The 20,084-nt window shown below is 40.7% G+C and overlaps 1 protein-coding gene and 1 non-coding gene across 2 annotated transcripts in view; one reads left to right on the top strand and one right to left on the bottom strand.

The window, feature by feature from the left end:
• MAOB (monoamine oxidase B) overlaps positions 1-20,084 on the bottom strand; it is a 107,934-nt gene that overhangs the window by 56,695 nt on the left and 31,155 nt on the right. The window contains exons 2-3 of the mRNA XM_032842500.1: positions 6,147-6,241; positions 5,075-5,212 (exon numbers count right to left, since the gene is read on the bottom strand). Coding sequence (XP_032698391.1) covers positions 5,075-5,212; positions 6,147-6,241 — 233 coding nt within the window. The remainder of the gene's footprint in view (positions 1-5,074; positions 5,213-6,146; positions 6,242-20,084) is intronic.
• On the top strand, positions 15,353-15,458 carry LOC116858005. The gene has a single exon (XR_004380850.1). It is a non-coding gene; the product is annotated as a U6 spliceosomal RNA (small nuclear RNA).

Here is a 20,084-nt window from a genome sequence, read left to right on the forward strand (position 1 = left end):
GGAAAACTCAAAGGCCGAGAATAAATTCATCTCCTAGCTCAAAACATTGCTCCAAATCCAGCCGTTGAAGGCATAATTTTTGGCAAATTATTACACGCCCGAAGGCTGCCTGTGTTTTCTAAAGAACACAAATGAGCACTCTGGTTTCCAGAATGATCCCTAGACAAATGGGTTTCTCTTCTGAACAGGAAATTACTATTCCCCACACTAAAAAAAAAAAAAAAAAAAACCTGTAATGATAAGAGATATTTGTTTCCAACAAATACAAAATGTCATGGAATGTGGGTGGGAGGGGAAGAAAAGGTTCACGAAGCTCATCTTGGCTAGGGCAGACTCCCGGAGCCAGTGAGCTCTGTGTGGCCCATGTGACATTCATGTGAAACTGGCAGCTGCTCCTGGGCCCAATGCAAGAGTCTGCCCAACCTGTTCCCAGGGACTTCTGTCATCACGAGAGAAGCAAGAGCAACCTGGACTTCGACGGAAATTTCCCTGGATTAACAGGACTGGAGGCAGAGGTGTGGGGAAGGGGATATTAAGAGCCTGAAGAAGACCGGACACCACTGATTTGCTCATTTCGGGGAGATGCTGAGGTCCTGCATGACAAATGCAATTGTAATTTGAATATTTTATGTCTTTATATCTGGGCTCTCATTCTGTTGCTGTTCCCTAATCCAGAGAGTGAGTTAAGCACCTGTGATCACTTTCTCAAAATTCACCAACAGCTCTTGTTGCAAGAGACCTAGTTTCCGCTCCCTTTTACGGGCTTTCGGTATACCTGATTTTCAGCTGATTTTGGAGTTCTCAACGAACGGAGGTGGTGAGCCAAATGGTACCTCCTTCAAGAGGTTGTGTGAGCAAAGGCAGCCAATATATTTGAGACAGGTCTCCTCATTCCTAGGTCTCTTCAAGCACTGACCACATCGAGACACACGAGGGATTTTAACAATGAGCTTGGCTTCTAACTGCCAGGAAGCCGACTAAGACCAGAGGAACTCTTTTTTTTTCCCCTTCAGTTTCTCCAGATAGCTTAAGTTGGTAAATGATTATCAGTGTGAAGTTTGGCTGAAGCAGTTTCATGTTTGACTAGACTCTAGTTACATACTTCAGACTCATAAAAGCTTCCGAAACAGAGAAATTCTATTTGCTGACAGTCTAAATTGTACCAAACTTCAAAAATGTTCTCCACTTTCTTCAAGAGAATAAAAAACAAATGAGAGAACACACACACACACACACACAGACACACACACATTAGATGGAAGAGAAAGAGGTGTAAATCAAAATATAGTGAAGTTCCTTAGAAGTTTTGACTTTCCATCTTTAATAATGAGACAGTCCATAAAAGAGAACACTGCTTCTAAGTCACTTTCAAGGTACCTAAACAGCCGCCTTCTGTACTCTACTAGCAGAAATTAGCATGATTATTTGCAAGACAAATGAAAAATTTCAGGACTGTGAAGCTCTAATGGAGGCATCACGGATTTCAGAAGTGAGGAAAACACCTTCTGAACTAATAAAGATTTGAGTTGAAGTGATCACTTTCCCCACCAACAATGAAACCCCAATGTAGCTTGGTATCGCATCTTTTATTCCGGAATGAGGCTTTGGAAAACCACATTGTAGCAACCTAAGACAGATCAAACCTAGCACTAAAAATGAATGTCACTCAGTAGTGATAACCATTTCTGACACACTACAGGCAAACAGCAAAGAGGCTCCGCATATCACAGCACACAGCAGGGATTTCTGGATGCTTGTTATGGGGCCGGCATGAACACACTCCATCTATCAGCCAACTGTTCCTTCTACAGCTGCCAGGGCACTGGTGATACTGGGAGTCATCATTTCTTAAGAAACACAGCCTTTGGGGCGCTCAGTAAGCGTCTGCCTTCGGCTCAGGTCATGATCCCAGGGTCCTGGGATCGAGCCCTGCAGTGGGGGGTCTGCTTCTCCCTCTGTGCTCTCTCTCTCTCTTCCAAATAGATAAATAAAATCTTAAAATTCTTAAAAAAAAATGCACGTTGGGCTCCTGTTGAAACAAGGTATGAATATATCGTAGATTTGCATGAACTACATTTTGTGCTTAGCAGTAGTTATTGAAATAGGCAATAGAGGACGCCTGAGTGGTTCAGTGAGTTAAGTCTCTGCCTTCAGCTCAGGTCATTATCCCAGGGTCCTGGGATAGAGCCCAGCATTGCGCTCTCTGCTCAGCAGGGAGCCTGCTTCCCCTCCTCTCTCTGCCTGCCTCACTGCCTATTTGTGATCTCTCTCTGTCAAATAAATACATACAATCTTAAAAAAAAAAAAAGAAAAGAAACAGGCAATACAGAGTAATGGCCAAATGCCTACAGGACTGCCTACCACGACAGAGGAAAAAACTTATGAACTGCATTCTTTGGCATGTAGAAGGAGACAGAAAGCCAGAGTTGTTATCGTTAATTTCAGAAACAGATGCAGCCATCCCAAATGCTTTTCACAGGTTAAAAACAAAGAAAATATGAGCAGAACACATACAGGCGGTGAAAGTGGAGGAGAAGTGTTTGGTTAGGGGAGGACTTCTTAGGCGTCGGGTCTTTATCGCTATTTATTATCTGGATCTGACCATGGGAGGTCAAATTAACCCCTCTGTCTAGACTGAAACAGGCATTTATTTCTTAGACTCATTAGTGTTTCAGTTGTCTTGGTAGTAGGAATTAATTACAAAGTAAGTCAGTATATCAAATATATATTCTTATATATGTATGTACCTGATATTTTTAAGTGCACTGATAGTTCTCATTTCCTCCAGTAGAGGTCAGAAAATAGCAACAGAGAAATAGGAAAATCTACGAACCCAGAGTATTTTCCAGTGATTTTTCTCTAGCTAGGGTTATGGAAGGGTCTTTAAATTGTTTTTCTTTAACCACATTTTCTAATTCTATTTTTCCTTTTGTAATCCTTAAAAAGCAATGACATTTATCTGATATTTTATAAGGAGCACTGTTGGTATAATGTATTTACCCGGTATCAAGTCAGAGACACTGTTTAATTATCTATATTTTTTTCTTAGCTGCACATAGATTATTTGAAATTGTCTAAGAAAGCGGCACAGGTAGCCAGTGTAACATCATTTCCGCAAGTGATGACTGCAAACAGTCGCTTTCACAAGGAAGTTAATGTCAGCTGTAAGATTACCAGAGGAACAAATCATCCTGGGCATAGCTTCTGACGGCCAAGAAACCTGGCACACACAAAGACAGAGACATGAATATAATCTCTAGTCATCTCCTTTGTCTGGAAAAACCTACAAGAGAGCCCAGTGTTCTGGATCATTCTCTGCAAGTCTTCCATATTAGGACAGGGAAGACAAAGAAATAGGTCAACGTGACCTACATTTAAAAGCAAGGAATCCAATGACGGATGTTTACTAAGCCTGTTGATTGATGTGCAAGACATTGCACTATCGCCAAGCAACACTTTCATTTCTAATTCGTTTGTCTCTTTTTCTGCTAGACACAGATGGAAGCAAGGTGGAAAGTCTTAGAAAGCAAAATCTGACGGTCAACCAAAACATTTATGTATAAATTAAGGAAATCTATTACCCTCATTGTATCAAATTAGATAAATATTTATTTCCTGTTTTATTAAATGACTCATAATGTACAGTTTTTATATGTCCTTCTGGATATTATCACTCACAAATAACATAAGGGTGTCAACATTGTTAACGTAAATCAAAACAGACTACTGCTACTTTCTTCTGTCTTCTAAAGGGATGATTTCAAAGGCGCCTGAGTGGTTCAGTTGGGTAAGTAACTGCCTCCGGCTCAGGTCATGACCCTGGAGTCCCGGGATCAGGTCCCCCATCAGGATCCCTGCTCAGTGGAGAGTCTGCTTCTCCCTCTGACCTTCCCCCTCTCATGCTCTCTCTCTGTCTCAAATAAATAAAAAATTTTTAAAAAGGGATGCTTTCTACCAGTGAGGAGTATGTCTTTGTACTGCTCACTTCCACTTGCAAAAAAGGCAAGAATGGAAGAGAGGAAAAGCTCAAGTTCAAAACCTCTGCCAGTTCTCTGTGGGACTCCAGGGTTGGACTCAGAGTAGGTGACTCTTTGCTTGTCAGAGAACAACAGTAACTTTTTGGACCAAGACAATGCTGCTCGGAAAACAAGGATCAGGGAGATATGAAGGGAGCCTGAAGACAGCAACATGGTGGGTGACTTGGATCCACGGAGAAGTGTGGCCAGTGAGAAATCCTCAGGGGGCTCATTGATCTCAATGCTTATTAGAGTAAGAATGTCCAGTATTCAGTTCTAAGCTATTTGTGTTTCTGCAATTAACCCCCCACCAACCCCTGTTGCTCAAAACTTCAGTCAAATCTATGGCTTGCAAATGCTTGGGATGGTCTGAAGATAAGATAAAGAGGTGAATGTGAACACAGGTTTGCATGGATCAAAGGGAAGACAAGGGTCACAGTCTATAAGATGTGAATGAATATAGGTGTCATGGAAGCAGGAACCATGAGCCACAAACGATCATGGGAATGGCAGACCCAGTAAACTCAAAGAAACTTTCGGGAGATCAATGGAGCTTCCCCACAAAAAATGGGATGTAGGGCTTGAGCCACTTTTATGTTACTCTCCAAAGAACAGTAACCTTAGATGATTTATAGGATACAATAACAAAATTTCAAAATACTGTTAGGCATATTACCAATACCTTCATAATATGAAGTCTAGGGCAGTATTTATAAAACTGTACACACGCTTTTGTGTCACGTAAAAGCGCCCAGCTATTCAAATAGAGGTATTTAATAAATCAATCACAAACATCTTTTTCTCTATTGGTTTTGTTCAACTTTTTGTCAAATGGGCAATACCACATCATCAATATCCTTCCCAAATAGGTTAGAATTCCCAATTAGCTCTCCTGTAAGGATAGTGAAAACATTCTGAGAATGGTTGAAATACACATATGAAATGCATACGTGACCTTCAGGAATGCAATAAATTCTCTGAGGGCAGGAGCTGGACTTCATATATGGAAAGACCAAGAAAGAAGTCTTCAAATACTCCAAAGGCTGGCCCAGGCTTACCTTTACATGGTGGATGAGACGCTCTACCTCATTCACTTTGTAGGTCTCCAATCCTAGCTCCTTGGCTAATCTTAAGATACGATTCTGAGTTGGCCCAACGTAAGATCCTCCAAGGTCCACGTACTTAACCTTTTGGTTCTGTTTTCCCACAGAAAAAAATAAATAAAAATATTTGTGAAAATGTTCTTCCTAAGATAAATATAAAGAGCTCTGAAATAAGCAAATTGGCATTTCACGGGTTATAGACACACCTTAAGGTGTATCCATGTAAAATGGGATTCTGTTTCCAATGGTACTTCCTTCATGTGACTTAGTTATTAAACCATTCTTTAAAGCAAATTGGACTGCACTTTAAATAGGCAACAGACCTCTGAACCCTATCACTTACAACATCTTTCACATCATGGTTTGGTTTTTGTAAGCTCTGAATTGTTGATGAATTTCTCTTTACTTGGTATTTCAGGCTAATTTTGAGATGCTTGATGCTAGAGAAAACCAAGAAAGGAAATGATCACTTCTATGTGGTTAATCCAGACATTTGAAAGATAGCATTAGGGAACGTTGGGCCATAATCTGAACCTTTGAAATTGTTCTTATATGTTCATGAGCAATTTTTCTATATGGTTACAAATAGGCTTCACTTCCAGTGACTAAGGACCGATCTTTGAAAAAGGGACTAGAAAAGCTCCTTATACCTGAAGGTGTCCAAGCATAACCAGATACCTATTAGTCAGGGGTCCGTCATTTTCTGCTATTTTTTGTTTGTCATCTAGCTCCCCTGTCCCCCAAAGATAACCAAAGTTTCGCATAGGTGGGAATCTTTATTTTATTCACTGATGTATTCTAAACACCTCTTTATTGGTACAATAATACATCAGGCAAGTGCCAAGCACCATTAGGTAAACAAAAAGACAGAAGAAAATGTTGGAAAGGGTAGCAAATTGAGAGAGAGCCTGTTTCAAAGTAATTTCTACTCTCTTAAGAGTCAAACAAAATTCAAGACTTTTAGAAAAGAAAAAAAAGTACTCAGCTTCAGCCTCCCATTTCTTCATCCCCATCCTTCATGTCTTACCCTGATGGTGTAAGTCCTGCCTCCCACCCGGTCCCGGGCTTCCAGAACAACCACATTCAGGCCAGAGTCATGTAGAAGCTTGGCCGCTGCCAGGCCTGGGGGAAAAATACAATAAGAAATCACAATCAGACACTGCACAGGGACTCCAGGTAAACCCCTCATGTTAATCCCAATGAGAAAGGTCCACGTTGGCTCACTCCCATGGCCTACTGCTACCTTCACCCTACACGTGCCTAGGGTTTCTCAGTAGAGGCCCAGATTCCAAGTCTGGGAAACCAGCTGCTATTTCTAGCAAGAACAAGAGGGATTTCATTTCTTTTTTTAAAATATTTTATTTATTTATTAGAGAGATGGAGAGAGACCACAAGTAGGCAGAGCAGCAGGCAGAGGGAGAGGGAGAAGCAGGCTACCCCACCGAGCAGGGAGCCCAATGTGGGGCTCGATCCCAGGAGCCAGCGATCATGACCTGAGCTGAAGGCGCCGCTCAACCGACTGAGCCACCCAGGGGCCCCAAGGGATTTCATTTCTGGTAAATGTCCCAAACCTTTAAAATATCTTTGGTTACTATATCAGCATATCTATCTTTAAGGACTAAGTTGCATGACTATGTGTCTGACAACACAAATGAAAACAAAAGGCCACACTTCAGAGAAATGTATAAGCCCCACTAGGCACCAGACCAAACGTAGCCAATTGACTTTATTCTCCAGTAAATCTGAAAAAAAAAAAAAAATCCCAGTAAGTCAGAGGGAGAGTAGGCCTTCAAAGCAATTGAGAGGACCTAGAATTAATTGTTAAATTCTGTGTCAACATGAACTTTTGGAAGTTGGTGTAAAGTTTCAAAACCAAGGACATGAAATTCAACCCCACCCTGTGTCCTAGTTCTCCATGTGACCCATCACCGAAGAATGAAATGACCCTGTGCATTCATTTATTTAATTATGAATGTAGTAAAAAATATTTAACGAATGCCTGAACATTCTCACCACCCTGAATGTAGTTTAAAAAAAAAAGTTTTATTGAGGAAAATTTACATATGGTAAACTTTACTCAATGAGTTCAATGAGTTTTGACAAGGTATAAAGCTTACTATAGAATCTGTATGTGTCGTTTTTGGTATAAAAGCATCCTAGGTGAAGTTTTTGATCTCAGAGATCTTAAAATCCTATATCTTCAAAACCACTCTTACAGAGTTCTATAAGATGGTTCTCAGACAGGAAATCTCTGGAACTCTCACCATGATAACCGAATTTCCTCCATTCTAATTACCTTCATCATTTGCCTGATGGGATCAAATAAAATCAAGGAATGCCAAGACCCTGGGCCTTACAGACAAATGAAACAGCTTCTAGCTTAGTCTTTAAAAAATAATAGTTCTGGGATTTTTAGACGCCCTCCCCCAAGTCCAAAAAAAAAAAAAGTAAAAGAAGAGAAAAAGAAAAGAGAGATTCCTATAAAAAGAGCTAATACTCATTCAGTGCTCACTACATTTGAGATGCTGTTCTGTTTTAATATACTAATTCAGTGAGGTCTCGCCACAACCCATTGAGAAAAAGTACTATTGATCCTGCCATTTTATGGTCAAGGAGAATGAAACACAGAAGCTCTCACAAGAGCCAGGCAGCCTCAGTCCAGGTTCAGAGTTCATAAACCACACATATTGCTTTCCACGGGGACTTGGAACCATCATCTTCATAGATCACATCTCTCATGTTCTGCTACAGGGGGAAATTACACTTCAGAAGATCATCTGCACTTTATTTGGTTCAGCGTCTTTTGAAAATACACTTGTATCTTGCACTTTGATAAGCACCCATCTAACAGAAAATAGGAGCCCACCGCAAAAGATATAGCGAAAAGCCCAGGCTTCGTTCACTGTTCTATCAGCGATCCTAACCGAGGAAACCCATTTTTTAAAAGAGCCGGATCTGACATTTCATTATTTGAGTTCATCTGTCTCTCCGAGCCCTGTCCTTGGAGGCCGGGCAGGGGGCTTTGAGCTGGTGGCCAGAGCCCCCGGCCATCCACACATGGTGTACACAGCATTGCACAACCGATCATTTGGAAAGATAAGGTTTGGATTTTTAACTCCAGTGCTAATTTTACCTCCACGAGGAAAAAAAAAAAAGAAAATTTTTACATTTATCTATTTTTTAAACATTTCTATTTAGATTCAAAATTGTAGACAATTCAATGCCATTTCTCTTATCAAGCATCAGTTCGACAAATGAAATATGAAATAACATGCAGCCGTAGTAACCGCTCTTATCGTGGAACTCAGACAGACCTGCTAAGCATGCTGAAGCTTAAACAAAGGGGGTTCAGAATGAAATACGACATCGCTCATGCACACTAGCATTTTGTAGTCCACAAAAGGCACCGTTTTTCGTCTGCGCAGTTACCCAACGGTATCTGATGCCAAACACGAACAGTTATTAAAACAAGCCAGGATCTTATTAAACCATTCAATAGAGACTTCTCCATGCCCAGGTGCCTTAAAAGATCATACACAGAAAATTATAAAAATAGCCTTAAATAGGGCAAAATGAGACCATGTGGTTGGACAGACCTTACAACTGGTCTAATGTTCACAGGGTGGGGGTGTGGGGAGCAGTGTTCAATGGCTTGTTGGACATCAAGGGGCAAAAACCGATTTGAAAGATAACTGGTCCATGTATGGGGGCTTAAGAAAGTCACTGCAGTTTTAGGAGGAAGGAGTTTCAGCGAACCTAAGAAACTGAGGACTTGGAGTCTGGTCAAGACATGACCCTGGGTGGCTCAGTGGGTCAAGCATCTGACTTTGGCTCAGGTCATGGGACCCCAGGGTCCTGGGATCAAGCCCCGCGTCGGGGGGGTGGGTGTCCCTGCTCAATGGGGAGTCTGCTTCTCCTTCTCCCTATGCCTCCCCCACCACTCGTGCTCTCTCTCTCTTTCTCTCTCTCAAAATAAATAAATAAAATCTTAAAAAAAAAAAAAGATTGAGAAGTAGCTCACCAGAGGTTCGTCACTGATGACTGGGGGAAGGATGATGGTTTAACCGATGGAAGAATAAGCAAATACTGGACTCCACAGAGCCGCCCCATCTTACAACAGGGTTAATTTCTCAAGAGTCCGTTCCTCTGCCCGTTATTGGGAACTTTTACTGCATTTTGTCACAGAACAAAAATAGGAAGGATGATACCTTCTCTGGGAAGTCTGGGAATTTTAAAATGCCATACTAGAGTGAAAAGAAAAAAAAAGAAAAAGAAAGAAACCAACCCCAAATCAGAAAGTAGCGGACATACGTTTGCCTGAAAAACACTAGGTAACGTGACTGGTACTGTTTAAACGCTTAGGCAATCATTTCCAGACACAAGTGAAAAAACAATTGCCGTTTCTAAAAAAGAAAACATTCACAGTAGTAATAGCCACCATCATAAAGCAAGGAGCACTTGTTTTGTTCTGGGAGAAGCACTTTACAAGCAAAGCTCCTCTGGTCTTCAACGCGCAGAGAGGTATTATTATCCTCATTTTAAAAAGAAAAAAAAAAAACAACGGAGGTTTAGAGACATTCACTGACTTGCCATCAATTACACACTCAGTAAACGGCAGGTCACAGCTTAATCCCAAACCTGAACTCTTCGCCACTACCCTTGGACCAAAGAGGAAAATTTAAAAATACGGCAACCCTATTACCCTGATTGATGCAAAGTATCTTAAAACATTCTGCTCTCCATCTAAACACAGGACCCTTCAAGTGCCAGTTGTTCTCTTCGATGGATAGTTAACTTCGGTAAGCAATTGAGGAATGAGCTTCTAATCACTTTGTACTTTTAAAAAGTTAATTAAACTGGAGCCGATCATGCAGGATCAATTAATATTTCACAACCAAATTATCTTGGCACATTCAGGGACAGCCCTCTGGCCCTGACAGGTCCCTGATAAGATCATTTCATTTGTTGACTCCAGATGGTACAGTGGCTATGGTATTTTGGCTCAAAGAGCCTTCCTTGGATGAATGACAAAGATCCCAGCACATGTGAGTAATGATCGGCTAATGCCTAATGCCATGAAATCATAAAAATATTGCATCTTTCTTCTCAGGCAGTTTATCTGGAAAAAGATGTCATCAAAGTGATGAGTATCTTGATAATTTGGAACCCACACGGGCAGAAGACATCCAGATTATTTTAAATATCCAAAAATCAGTGGTGTGTCGAATTATTAGCATTCAAAACTTCCAAGTTGTCATGTCATGGAAAACGACCCAAGAGTTAGATGAGACAGGAAGACTGTAAAGTACTGGAAACAAAAGGTTTTGTTTTGTTTTGTTTTGTTTTCAAGGCGTATTAGGACTGGTGGAGGGATTAGGACAGGGAGGGAAGAGAAAAATCATTATCACCACAGGTCTCGCCTCGTGCTTTGCTTTGTCGATTCTGGCTCATGTCCTTCCTATTGAAGCCTGAGATTTAACGAATTTTTTCAGAGTTTTAAAATGCAAAAGTTAATTGTTTTGACAACATTATGAAACATCAGTACTTCAATACCGCGTAAGGACTTTTTTTCTCAGTCTAAAGCTACCCACAACCCCAGAAAAGTATCATGTTAACCAAGGCTGACAAAGAAATTCACTGTACCTCAAAGCATCTCTAACCTTATAATCCTGGTAAAAGATATAAGCCTTCCCCCAGGAAGGATGAAAGCCAAAAATCTGCAAATAGCCCTCGACACCTCTGTCACTTCTGACAAAGCAATGGTTTTATGAGAAATTTCTAGAAACAACCAAGTGACCTTCTCATCAAAGAACTGGGATTCTTTGATGTCTCCAAAGAGAATGCCTTTTAGTTATTTAACACAAATACACACACACACACACACACACACACACACACAAAGGGCCTGAGTAAGATAAAAATATACCCTGTGTGAAATAAATTCATTAAAGGAAAGTGGTATTTGTAGATGGAATTCGATGGTTAATTGCTGAACTTTTCAACACAGAGTAGAGAGGCAGGTAAAAACGTCACAAAACAGCTAACATTTTGAGCACTGACCATATGGCAGCTTCTCTTTTGAATTGTTTTACATATAAGAATTTATCCTTGCAACAACACTGTGTAGATGTAAAAAGTAAAGCGCAGAGAGGCCAAGTCACATGTCCAAGGTCACACAGCTAAAAAGTGGCAGAGACGGTATTCAAATCCAGGCACTCTGACTCCAGATAACAAACATGCCCAGCAGCTTTCCTCATACTAAAGGGTGAAGCACTGGGAGCTTTGCAGTAAACCTCACGGACCATACAAGCAACAGGGTCACTGTCGGCACATTCTGTACCTTTGTGTAAACTACAAAACGATGCACACATACCCCTTAGCTAAATTTCAAAATGGTGCCCTTCCTTTCGGGGAAATGCAGCACACAACCATGCAAATGGCTTGGCTGGCAGAATGTGGGCTGGACCGCACCCTCTCTGTCACTGCCATCAGCCAGGCAACCTTGTGTAGGACACCTGCCTGAACGGATCATGCTGTGCCCTGAAACTCAAAAAACTTATTTCCTGGATGATAAGAATTTAATTATCCGTTCTTTGTCTCCTCAGTGCTAGGACACAGTTGGCGCTTAGGTGATTATGGAATGGATTCATTTAATATCCTTCAACAAAGATGACATTTAATTACTTTAGTCAATAAATAAATAAACGGCCATAATGGTGTCTATGTAAACATAGTATATTTGATTTAGTATAAGAAACTAAAATCTTTGCACACACCGAAACTGATTTCCTCTAGTCACCCCAGAAATGGTAAAGGGGGACATCTGGGTGGCACAGTCCGCTGAGTGTCTGACTCTTGGTTTTGGCTCAGGTGCTGATCTCAGGTTCATGGGATCAAGCCCCGGGTCGGGCTCTACTGGCAGCATGGAGCCTGCTTTTCTTTTTCTCTCCTCCTGCTTGCACACAACTCTGTCTCTCAAATCAATAAATAAGTCTTTAAAAAAAGAAATGGTAAAGGATACTTTTGACTTTTTCATTCTTTTTTTTAAAGATTTTATTTATTCATTTGACAGAGATCACAAGTAGGCAGAGAGGCAGGAAGAGAGAGAGGAAGGGAAGCAGCTCCCTGCTGAGCAGAGAGCCAGACTCGGGGCTCGATCCCAGGACCCTGAGATCATGACCTGAGCCGAATGCAGAGGCTTTAACCCACTGAGCCACCCAGGCGCCACCCCCCTTTGACTTTTTCAAAGGGAAAGAGTTGGAAAGAAAGAGCCTACTGATACTAACCACATTCTAGTTTATAGCATTGTAGTTTCCTGGATTCACACACATTCAGTCCTTAACATGACCCATGAGGCTGGCATTATTATTCCCATTCTTTAGATTAAGAACTGGAGGCTCAGAGAGAGTTGAGGGCTTGCTCGGCATTACACAACCAGCTACATCAGAGCCAGATCTCAAATCCAGTTCTGTTTCTAGGTCCTGTGTGTTTTTCATTAGTCGCATGACTTCCTGTAATACACAACGGCCGTGTTAAAAAAAAAATATTTCCAAAGCATGTCAAATTTTAAAATTAAAATATATCTTCATTCATTCTCTCGGAAAGAATACAGGGATAAAAATCACCTGCAGCCTGTCCATGCCCAAAGCCCTGAGCCCGTATTACAGGACGATCTGAAAGTTTCTGGAACACATGCAGTATCCTTGAGGTCAGCTCCCCTGAACTACTGCTTAAGTGCTTTGGCCAAATGGTTCTTTCTCCTTAAGTACGGACTGACTTCTCCTTCCGGAGAACACATCAACCCAACTCTTGGGAAAAGAGAGACAACATCACATAAACCAAACATTTCAATCACTGAGAAACAACATCCAGGCCCATACTATTCACATCTTGCTGCCAAATATGAGAAAGACAGATTCCAAGCCTTCTTGGAAGCTCTTTGCTCTGCTTTCCCCAAGACAAACAAAATATATAACAGAAAACCAAGTGACAATCTCTTCTCAAATGAAGGGGACCTTTACCGAAGCCTCAGGCCGTGGGATGATTAATGCTCTTGAAAAGAATAAAAAACATCAAGCGTTTGTGGGTTGCCATAGAAACCTTTCTCCATATGATACCAGAAGGAGATTGCTTCCAAGGCCTTTCAGAATATGTCTAAAGCCTAAAAACTGTTTCCTCATCATGACTTTATATGTAAATGATCACATTCTCCTAAAATGTCAACAATCAGAATAAATCTTATTTCATAAGCAAGCTTTTGTCTTTACTCTTTGTTGCTGGAAAGGAGTGGGACAGCTTTTGTATATTGTAATTGGGGTAGACAAACTTTGTTTTCACTTTACCTCAGTATGGAGGCCCATTTAAAAAAAAGCAAAGCCAGAAATTAAAGCTTTGTCTATCGCACTTTTTAAAATGAAGAATATAATACACAGACTTGTTATAGAAAACTAAACTTTTAAATCACCTGCCTTGAATCCTTTTGGAAATTCCATGGAATGTGTATAAATAAGGAGATCAAGAGTACACTTATCGTGATGAGCATTGCGTAATGTATACAAGTGTTGAATCACTATACTGTACAACTGAAACTAATAGAACACCATACATTAATTATACTGGAATTAAAATCAATCAATCAATAGTAACCACTCAATAATTATGGGTTCTTTAATAAGTAATGATCATTGAGATCCCAACAGTCATGATTATCAAGAACAGAATTCTCAGATGAAATTAAAGAAGAATTTCTAAGTAATCTCTCTGCCCAACATGGGGTTTGAACTCACAAACCTGAGATCAAGAGTCATGTGCTCTGCTGACTGAGCCAGCCAGATGCCCCAGAAATGTTTTAATACTATTTGTATCAGAAAATAGTAGCAGAAAACAAGGAGTTAAATGTACTAATCCTCAAAAATTTAGGAGATTAGTACTATGGAACCAATAGTTACCACTAGAAATCTTAGACTGATAAGAGCAATTTTCTTGAGATATATCTAATCAGTATGCTAGAAATTAAATACTAAAAAAAAAAAAACCCTGTTTTTTAAGTTTAGAGGGTAATCATAGAATACCATGATAATTTCCTTGAATGTAACTTGAGGAGGACATATCTCATTGCTGTGATAGTAGTCCTCCTATGGAATTTTAGAATCACAAACATTTTTTCAGGTGGAATATAAAATGGGAGAGCTATCATTCAGAACCCTTTGGCTCACCTACTCCCTAGAGCCTAGTCTCGGAAAGAACTAGGTGTTACAAATGCCGTGAAGAGGGTGAGAGGCTTCCTGTAGATTACCTTGATATATTTCATATACTATATGCTAGCTAACCGAACATAATAAAAAAATAAAATAAGATAAATTAAAAAAAAACTTTTTTCATGAAAAACGAGATGATGAATTTTAGGAATTCGAGAAGGAGAGGATAAAATGTGGGCATGACCAGGGAAAAGAAATCGGGATGAGATGTAAGAAGTAACTAGAAGAAATGAAGTTACAAAGGACTCTATCTATGACAAAGTCTGGTCCTCCCCTCTATCTTCTGGGAGCCTAGTGTGGAGCCTGGCCCAGAAGCTTTACTTTGTCTGCCCCTGAAACACTCCAGTGAACCAAAGATGAATGAAGTCAACTACAGAGGTCTGCAACGACCAGAGTGGAATGTTGCCAGGTTCAAGGACAAGCCTGAACACCACCATTCTGTAGAAAAAGCTCTAAGGCTAATAGGTCTCGGCCTGGCTGTATGACTGACCTTGGACAAGAGTCCTCACCTTCTGGGCCTCGTTTTCCTCATCTGTGATTAAATTTGGTCCTTCCCATTCTGTGATTAATCTAACTGAGACAAGACAATGATTTTAAATAAGCTGAGATTTCGTAACCCCAAAGCATTGTGCCCAAAGGCTCTCCTGTGGAAATCTGGGTGACATCAGCAGGTGTCAAGAGGTGATGAGATTAATCATATTACAACAAACAAACACATGGCTTTTTAGGGACACCTGGGTGGCTCAGTCAGTTAAGCGTCTATCTTGGGCTTAGGTCATGATCTCAGAGTCCTGGGATTGAGCCCCGCATCTAACTTCCTGCTCAGTGGGGAGTTTGCTTCTCTCTCTGCCCTCTGTCCCTCCACCTATTCGTGCTATCTCTAAAATACATAAATAAAATCTTAAAAAAAAAAACCCACATGTGACTTTTGTGCTCATGGGAAACAAGGAAATGCTAATTTAAACAAAGTTGATTAGTGCTTGCTTTGGCAGCACATATACTAAAACTGGAACGATACAGAGGAGGTTAGCATGGCCCCTGCACAGGGATGACACACAAAATCATAAACAAAGCTGGTTAAGGATAGGTGTGCTAAGGTAGTTTTGGGGAAAAGGTCCTGATACCTGTGACCTACTCAGAAATGCATCAAAAAATGAGACGGGACCGAGGAGTCAAGATGGCGAAGTAGCAGCTGAGACTACTCCAGGTTGCGGGAGATCAGCTAGATAGCTTATCTAAAGATTGCAAACACCTACAAATCCAACGGGAGATCGAAGAGAAGAACAGCAATTCTAGAAACAGAAAATCAACCACTTTCTGACAGGTAGGACTGGCGGAGAAGTGAATCCAAAGCCACGGGAAGATAGACCGCAGGGGGAGGGGCCGGCTCCCGGCAAGCGGCGGAGCAACGGAGCACAAAATCAGGACTTTTAAAAGTCTGTTCCGCTGAGGGACATCACTCCAGAGGCTTAACCGGGGTGAAGCCCACGCGGGGTCACCGTGGCCTCAGGTCCCGCAGAGTCACAGAAGGATCGGGGGTGTCTGAGTGTCGCAGAGCTTGCAGGTATTAGAACGGGGAAGCCGGCTACAGAGACAGAGCCGAGGAGTGAGCTCTAAGCTCGGGGTTACCTTGAACAGGTCGCAGGCTCGGTCAGCTCGGAGCGCGGCTGGAGGCCAGGGTGACGGGAGTAATTGGGCGCTGTTTTCTGAGGGCGCACTGAGGAGTGGGGCCCCGGGCTCTCGGCTGCTCCGGGCCGGAGACTGGGAGGCCGCCATCTTCATTCCCGTCCTCCGGAACTCTACGGAAAGCACTCAGGGAACAAAAGCTCCCGAAAGCAAACCCGAGCCGATTACTCAGCCCGGCCCCTGATAAGGGCGGTGCAACTCCTCCTGGGGCAAAGACACTTGAGAATCACTACAAAAGGCCCCTCCCTCAGAAGATCAACAAGAAACCCAGCCAGAACCAAGTTCACCTACCAAGGAGTGCAGTTTCAATACCAAGGAGAGCAGCGGAATTCCAGAGGAGGAGAAAGCAAAGCACGGAATTCATGGCTTTCTCCCCATGATTGTTTAGCCATGCAGTTAATTTAATTTTTTTTTCTTTTTCAATTTTTTTTTCTCTTTTTCTGCTAAATTTTTTTAACTTTTACCCTTTTCTTTTTTAACGTTTTTAAACTAGTTTATCTAATATATATATATATTTTTTCCTTTTTATATTTTTTCATTATTGGTTTTCTTTTTTTATTTGTTTCTTTTTTCTTTTTTTTTTTCTTCTTTCTGAACCTCTTTTTATCCCCTTTTCCCCCTCCCTCACGATTTGGGATCTCTTCTGATTTGGCTAAAGCATATTTTCCTGGGGTTGTTGCCACCCTTTTAGTAATATACTTGTTCCTTCATATACTCTCATCTGGACAAAATGACAAGGCGGAAAAATTCACCACAAAAAAAAGAACAAGAGGCAGTACCAAAGGCTAGGGACCTAATCAATACAGACATTGGTAATATGTCAGATCTAGAGTTCAGAATGACGATTCCCAAGGTTCTAGCCGGGCTCGAAAAAGGCATGGAAGATATTAGAGAAACCCTCTCGGGAGAGATAAAAGCCCTTTCTGGAGAAATAAAAGAACTAAAATCTAATCAAGTTGAAATAAAAAAAGCTATTAATGAGGTGCAATCAAAAATGGAGGCTCTCACTGCTAGGATAAATGAGGCAGAAGAAAGAATTAGCGATATAGAAGACCAAATGACAGAGAATAAAGAAGCTGACCAAAAGAGGGACAAACAACTACTGGACCACGAGGGCAGAATTCGAGAGATAAGTGACACCATAAGACGAAACAACATTAGAATAATTGGGATTCCAGAAGAAGAAGAAAAAGAGAGGGGAGCAGAAGGTATATTGGAGAGAATTATTGGAGAGAATTTCCCCAATATGGCAAGGGGAACAAGCATCAAAATCCAGGAGGTTCAGAGAACCCCCCTCAAAATCAATAACAATAGGTCCATACCCCGTCACCTAATAGTAAAATTTATAAGTCTTAGTGACAAAGAGAAAATCCTGAAAGCAGCCCGGGAAAAGAAGTCTGTAACATACAATGGTAAAAATATTAGATTGGCAGCAGACTTATCCACAGAGACCTGGCAGGCCAGAAAGAGCTGGCATGATATATTCAGAGCACTAAACGAGAAAAGCATGCAGCCAAGAATACTATATCCAGCTAGGCTATCATTGAAAATAGAAGGAGAGATTAAAAGCTTCCAGGACAAACAAAAACTGAAAGAATTTGCAAACACCAAACCAGCTCTACAGGAAATACTGAAAGGGGTCCTCTAAGCAAAGAGAGAGCCTAAAAGTGGTAGATCAGAAAGGAACAGAAACAATATATAATAACAGTCACCTTACAGGCAATACAATGGCACTAAATTCCTATCTCTCAATAGTTACCCTGAATGTTAATGGGCTAAATGCCCCAATCAAAAGACACAGGGTATCAGAATGGATAAAAAAACAAAACCCATCTATATGTTGCCTACAAGAAACTCATTTTAAACCCGAAGACACCTTCAGATTTAAAGTGAGGGGGTGGAAAAGAATTTACCATGCTAATGGACATCGGAAGAAAGCAGGAGTGGCAATCCTTATATCAGATCAATTAGATTTTAAGCCAAAGACTATAATAAGAGATGAGGAAGGACACTATATCATACTCAAAGGATCTGTCCAACAAGAAGATCTAACAATTTTAAATATCTATGCCCCTAACGTGGGAGCAGCCAACTATATAAACCAATTAATAACAAAATCAAAGAAACACATCAACAATAATACAATAATAGTAGGGGACTTTAACACTCCCCTCACTGAAATGGACAGATCATCCAAGCAAAAGATCAACAAGGAAATAAAGGCCTTAAATGACACACTGGACCAGATGGACATCACAGATATATTCAGAACATTTCATCCCAAAGCAACAGAATACACATTCTTCTCTAATGCACATGGAACATTCTCCAGAATAGATCACATCCTCGGACCTAAATCAGGTCTCAACCGGTATCAAAAGATTGGGATCATTCCCTGCATATTTTCAGACCACAATGCTCTGAAGCTAGAACTCAATCACAAGACGAAATTTGGAAAGAACCCAAATACATGGAGACTAAACAGCATCCTTCTAAAGAATGAATGGGTCAACCGGGAAATTAAAGAAGAATTGAAAAAATTCATGGAAACAAATGATAATAAAAACACAACAGTTCAAATCTGTGGGACACAACAAAGGCAGTCCTGAGAGGAAAATATATAGTGGTACAAGCCTTTATCAAGGAACAAGAAAGGTCTCCGGTACACAACCTAACCCTACACCTAAAGGAGCTGGAGAAAGAACAAGAAAGAAAGCCTAAACCCAGCAGGAGAAGAGAAATCATAAAGATCAGAGCAGAAATCAATGAAATAGAAACCAAAAAAAGCAATAGAACAAATCAACAAAACTAGGAGCTGGTTCTTTGAAAGAATTAATAAGATTGATAAACCCCTGGCCAGACTTATCAAAAAGAAAAGAGAAAGGACCCAAATAAATAAAATCATGAATGAAAGAGGAGAGATCACAACTAACACCAAAGAAATACAGACAATTATAAGAACATATTATGAGCAACTCTATGCCAACAAATTTGACAATCTGGAAGAAATGGATGCATTCCTAGAGACATATAAACTACCACAACTGAACCAGGAAGAAATAGAAAGCCTGAACAGACCCATAACCAGTAAGGAGATTGAAACAATCATCAAAAATCTCCAAACAAACAAAAGCCCAGGGCCAGACGGCTTCCCGGGGGAATTCTACCAAACACTTAAAGAAGAACTAATTCCTATTCTCCTGAAACTGTTCCAAAAAATAGAAATGGAAAGAAAACTTCCAAACTCATTTTATGAGTCCAGCATCACCTTGATCCCAAAACCAGACAAGGATCCCATCAAAAAAGAGAACTACAGACCAATATCCTTGATGAACACAGATGTGAAAATTCTCACCAAAATACTAGCCAATAGGATTCAACAGTACATTAAAAGGATTATTCACCACGACCAAGTGGGATTTATTCCAGGGCTGCAAGGTTGGTTCAACATCCGCAAATCAATCAATGTGATACAACACATTAATAAAAGAAAGAACAAGAACCATATGATACTCTCCATAGATGCTGAAAAAGCATTTGACAAAGTACAGCATCCCTTCCTGATCAAAACTCTTCAAAATGTAGGGATAGAGGGCACATACCTCAATATTATCAAAGCCATCTATGAAAAACCCATCGCAAATATCATTCTCAATGGAGAAAAACTGAAAGCTTTTCCGCTAAGGTCAGGAACACGGCAGGGATGTCCGTTATCACCACTGCTATTCAACATAGTACTAGAAGTCCTAGCCTCAGCAATCAGACAACAAAAGGAAATTAAAGGCATCCAAATCGGCAAAGAAGAAGTCAAACTATCACTCTCCGCAGATGATATGATACTATATGTGGAAAACCCAAAAGACTCCACTCCAAAACTGCTAGAACTTGTACAGGAATTCAGTAAAGTGTCAGGATATAAAATCAATGCACAGAAATCAGTTGCATTTCTCTACACCAACAACAAGACAGAAGAAAGAGAAATTAAGGAGTCAATCCCATTTACAATTGCACCCAAAACTATA

This window comes from Lontra canadensis, unplaced genomic scaffold, assembly GCF_010015895.1.
Source record: "Lontra canadensis isolate GAN:19392208 unplaced genomic scaffold, GSC_riverotter_1.0 scaffold131, whole genome shotgun sequence".
Classification (NCBI taxonomy): Eukaryota; Metazoa; Chordata; class Mammalia; order Carnivora; family Mustelidae; genus Lontra; species Lontra canadensis.